This window comes from Priapulus caudatus, unplaced genomic scaffold (assembly GCF_000485595.1).
Source record: "Priapulus caudatus unplaced genomic scaffold, Priapulus_caudatus-5.0.1 Scaffold469, whole genome shotgun sequence".
Classification (NCBI taxonomy): domain Eukaryota; kingdom Metazoa; phylum Priapulida; class Priapulimorpha; order Priapulimorphida; family Priapulidae; genus Priapulus; species Priapulus caudatus.
Window position 1 is genome coordinate 101,293 of NW_014577530.1, and position 4,995 is coordinate 106,287.

The 4,995-nt window shown below is 45.5% G+C and overlaps 1 protein-coding gene across 1 annotated transcript in view; it reads left to right on the forward strand.

Annotated features, from left to right (window-relative positions):
- LOC106810729 (apolipophorins-like) overlaps nucleotides 1-4,995 on the forward strand; it is a gene marked incomplete in the record, with an annotated part of 43,862 nt that overhangs the window by 38,129 nt on the left and 738 nt on the right. Inside the window, 8 exon segments of the mRNA XM_014814168.1 lie at nucleotides 317-456; nucleotides 792-999; nucleotides 1,190-1,328; nucleotides 1,793-2,140; nucleotides 2,419-2,584; nucleotides 2,972-3,104; nucleotides 3,713-4,006; nucleotides 4,407-4,698. Of these exon segments, the coding sequence (XP_014669654.1) occupies nucleotides 317-456; nucleotides 792-999; nucleotides 1,190-1,328; nucleotides 1,793-2,140; nucleotides 2,419-2,584; nucleotides 2,972-3,104; nucleotides 3,713-4,006; nucleotides 4,407-4,698 (1,720 nt within the window).

Consider the following 4,995-nt stretch of genomic DNA (forward strand, 5'->3'; position numbering starts at 1 on the left):
GTGGCTATTTTAGCTTCTTCTTTGACCACTATTGTGGGTGGGCAGCCATTTTACCTTCTTTGTTGATCACTATTGTGGGTGCATGGGTGGCTATTTTAGCTTCTTCTTTGACCACTATTGTGGGTGGGCAGCCATTTTAGCTTTTTCTTGCTCTCTGTTGTGGGTGGGTGGCCATTTTAGCTTTTTCATTGCTTACGTTGACATTTTACATTCGTCCTTGCTCTCCGTTTTGAGTGGGCGGCCATTTGGTGGTTCATTGTAGGAATCTTGGATGTGTGGTAATACTTGATGTCATTATTCTTCCATGCATATACAGGTATGCGAGAAACAAGAAGCTGGCGGGTCGTTTGACCTTGACTAGCGAACGCGCGCCCTCGAGACTGAACGGTCAGCTACAGTTCACCTATCCCGGCAGAGAGATCACAAGCCAAGCTACCATCGAGAAAGTCCGACCCGGTTAGTCCGACAAATATTCGCCAATCCAACTCATTATTTTCCGGTGTTACTTTATAGTCGTTGAACCTTTCTTCGTTTAAAAACCTTATTGTTTTAACATTTGTTAAACCTTTATTAATCTCTTTTAGATTTATTTCTCTCTGATTCTTTCTCGAGTTCTGTCTCATCGTGTTTCCAGCGCGTACGTCACACGCTTGCGTAACACTAACTGTGCACACGTTAAATGGGGTGTTGACCCGGCAGCCATTTTAGCTTCGTCGTTGATCACTGTTGTGGTTAGGTGGCCATTTTACTTTCTTCCTTGCTGTCTCCTCACCCGCACCGCGCGCACGCAGGTCTCTTTGACCTGACGTGGACGACGGCGTGGGACATCGGACGACAGGTCGTCGTCACGTCGCAGCTGGAGCGATTCCCCGGGGAGACGTACGACGGAGAGTCGGTGCTCGTCACCGTGGGCCTGCCAGACCGCGACCCGATCAGCGTGCGCGTGCAGAAGAAGTGGGTGCACGCCAGCAACCAGAACAGCTGGGAGTTTGTGCTCAGGTAAGGGTGAAGTCCACAGCTAGAGATAGGTATAGTATGTAGGCGAGGGATGTGAGCTGGGAGTTAGTACTTTTAACGCTGAAAGGTACAAAAGCTATATCGTATATAGGCAATTTAAACAAGATTCTGCGCATAGATTATGATACATGTTATATCAGTTGATAATGTCACTAAACATATGACATTGCAGGCCTAACAGCAATGATGAATACATGATGAAAGCTGTGTTGGAACGCCCTTCAAAGTCTGAGAAGATCATTCAAGTAAGCGCGACACGCCCCGGACACTCTACCGTCACCACCCTCAAGATGAAGGACGGCCCTAAGAAGGTAATTTTGTGAAACGCGATGTGCAGGTGTGACAGAGACACAGACTGCAGACGTGCAAGGATGTGTGCATGACTGCATCAATGCAGTTTCCGTTCAGTTGTGTAAACAGATAAAGGAGACTGTAAATTCTGTCGTTATGAGTCATCATAAAGATTGTCATCAAGGTTATCATTAAGATTGTCATCAATGTTATCATAAATATTGTCATCAAGGTTATCATTAAGATTGTCATCAATGTTATCATTAAGATTGTTATCAAGGTTATTATTAAAATTGTCATCAAGGTTATTATTAAAATTGTCATCAAGGTTATCATTAAGAATGTCATCAAGGTTATTATTAAAAGTCATCAAGGTTATCATCAAGGTTATCAGTTAGTATTGTCATCAATGTTATCTTTAAGAATCTCGTCGAGGTGGGCCGCAAAATTTCAATCGGCAAAAATTAATCTCTCGCGCTTGCAGGTCACTGAGGTCGACATCCGCTGGGACGAGCTTCATGTGACGGTGGTCGCCGGCATGCAGGACTACAGCATCGTCTCCGGTCAGTACCTGCGCACGTTCTCGCTTGACGTCGCTCCGGACGCCGGACACCGGCCCGAGGAGAAGCTGTCGGTGAGCGGCAACGTGACGTATCCGTGCGCGCTGAACACGCTCTGCATCCCGCGGAAGGTCGAGGCGACGGCGCGGTGGGCGCGCGACCAAGTGATCTACACAGTGATCACGCAGGATATCGTCGCGTGGAACGACATGCAGTTCTCGGCGAGGGTGGAGACGCCCTTCAATCCTCTGAGGATGGCTACGTTCACGCAGGTGTGTACTGTGTGTTGATAACTGTTGCCGTGGTAATGTGATAAATAAGATTAAAATGTGTTAAAATTAATTAAATGTGATAATAGAACGCACTAATGATTACAAGATCAATCATTCAAAATAGTCGGGGCAGTTTTGACGTGATAAGATTACGAAAATATTTAAGTAAGCTTGGTATTTTTGCATGGTAGGTTCGTTTCCAGCCTACACCCTTCAAGCAGGTTTATTTTGCGTCTCACATGCGGATTATCTAATGTACCGTTCACTTGTTGCTTCAGGTCGTTCGCACAGATGTGCCGGGAACCATTCTAACCAGCGTAGAGTATAACTCGTACAATCAACAGATGGCGCATCGATCAGAAATCGCGCTGGCGTCGGACCGCACGACGCTAGCGTTCTCTTCTGTTCAGAATGGAAACGAGTACGCCAACGTTGGCCTGACAGGTATGGTACACACGACGAAGGAGCAGACCAAGGTGCCGCGGATGTGTTCGTATTAGATCCACTGCTAATACTATAGTTTCATAGCATCTAATAATATGTTCATATAATCATCCGTCAGTCCGTATGATGGTGCAGTGGGTTGTCATCTATGATAGCACAGTGCGATTTCAAATAAACAAAAAACACTAACTGCCACATGCTATCGCATTGTCTTGCATAATGTGCCATGATAAACACATTCATATTTACAATAATATATAACAATATCAGGGGGTGAATAATGACAAATGAAAATGAATGAGTGAAAATGAATAACGACTGATTTGTCATTATTCACCCCTAATAATATGTGATTATAATATAACGTGTGTGACGTAACTGCTTTAGCATACTTCCGGGGTTCTGTTCGCTTGGAGGGAACGATGGCCGTATCCACGCCGCAGACACGCCACTCTGCTGACGGAAGCTTTGAGTTGCGCAACGGCTCACCCACACTGGAGTTCACATATAACAAAGACAGGTAAAATTGTAGATTATCACTACGTATTTGAAAAAATTTACGTATCATAGGTTTTCTTGACTTTCGTCTAGACTGTTTGACACATACAAAATGTAGAATAACCCCCACCCCCTTATAATTATGTTAGTGTAAGTAAAATAATGCATAAATTATGCATTAATCACTACTCGTTTGAGGTGAAAATATAATAAGTATTAATAGCTTCTCCTTTGAGGTGTTTGTAAACTGCTTCGAGTGGGACAAGTTCATGTATGCAAAACAAATCGACGCCGTTGTAAAAACTTAATCGACACAAAATTATAACATGCGGATGAATTCATCTTCCTTGTCCAGTTGTCTGGTATGCTTGACAACCACTTTACACGAAGAGTAGGATAATGCCATTCAATTATGACAGTATCACCCAAAAACCCTAACCCTAACACATAATTTTAATCAAATTAATTAAATTTAATCAATAAATTATAAAATAAATAATTAATTTTCTAATTAAATACTAAAAATTATTAATCAATGATTAATAAACAAAATCGAACGTAAAACGACGAAAACCTCCAACCCTGACTACCCGTCGCTAATCCGTTTGCACGCGCACGTCCGCATTCCAGACACGAGTACGTCTACGCGAAGACCTCGATGTCCTGGCCTGACAGCGGCATGACGCTCTACCGTTACCGCGGCGACGTTGTCTTCGATGCCAGCTTCACGGGGTCGGGGTCGTATGACCTTGAGCGGGTCGCGAGCTCGATGGACGTGCGGGTGAACGCGCCGCTCTACGTCGACGACCTCCGGGTCGTCTACGAGGCGAGCCTCGCTACCCGCCGTGGCTTCCTGCTCTCCGGCAACGTGCGCATGGCCGGCAGGGAGACGTGCCGATTCAACAGCGACATCACCGGCATCAGGTACAATATAATGCATCTATAGGGTCGATATTTGTATTAACCTGTTGTGTGTATTTGTCTGCTCAAAATGTTGTTGAGGTGTGCTGATTCAACACAGCGACATCACCGGCATAAGGTACGATGTGAGGCGTGAAGTACGATGTGATGTATCTTTGGACCCATAGCCACCTTGCTCAACATTTTTAATGTGTAAATACTCGCATAAAAATCATGTGGGTGTGTGTGGCCGTGAGCCAATTAAAATCAAAATAATCTGTTTTGATTCATTCCCAATTGGCATGTTCATTGTGCGCCGTAACGCACTGATAACGGACGCACTGATAACTCGTTCACGTTCCGATTTAACGCACCGATTCCATTCCTCTCCGTGAAACTCCGTTTCCATCTTGCCGGATTCCAGGTCCGGCGAGTTCTCCTACGTTCACCTCGGCGAACCCATCCTCGCCTTCCGCTGGACCGGCAACGACGAGACGTCGCCCAGCATCCAGTTCCGCCGCGCGGTCGACTTCACGATGAGCGCCCCCTACGACTACGGCGTGCGCTTCGACGTCAGCAAGGTGATGACGGACTCGCTGAAACTCGACGTGGAGTTTGCCGTTAGTACGTACGGTACAGAGCTGGCGAGCGTGACGGCTACCCTCGGTCCAACTCCCTTCACCGGTCTCATCGTCACAAACTACAAGGGACAGCAGGTAGGAGCGAGCACCAGATACGCATTGCGGCATCGCGTCGAGCGAATGAATTCGCTTAACTAATACTGTACTGTTACTGTTACTTAATGACTTCAGTTAACGACTTTGCTGCTTAGTGACTTCAGTTAACGACTTTGCTGCTTAGTGACTTCAGTTAACGACTTTGCTGCTTAGTGACTTCCATTAACGACTTTGCTGCTTAGTTACTTCAGTTAACGACTTTGGTTAATAGTGACTTCAGTTAACGACTTTGCTGCTTAGTGACTTCAGTTAACGACTTTGCTGCTTAGTGACTTC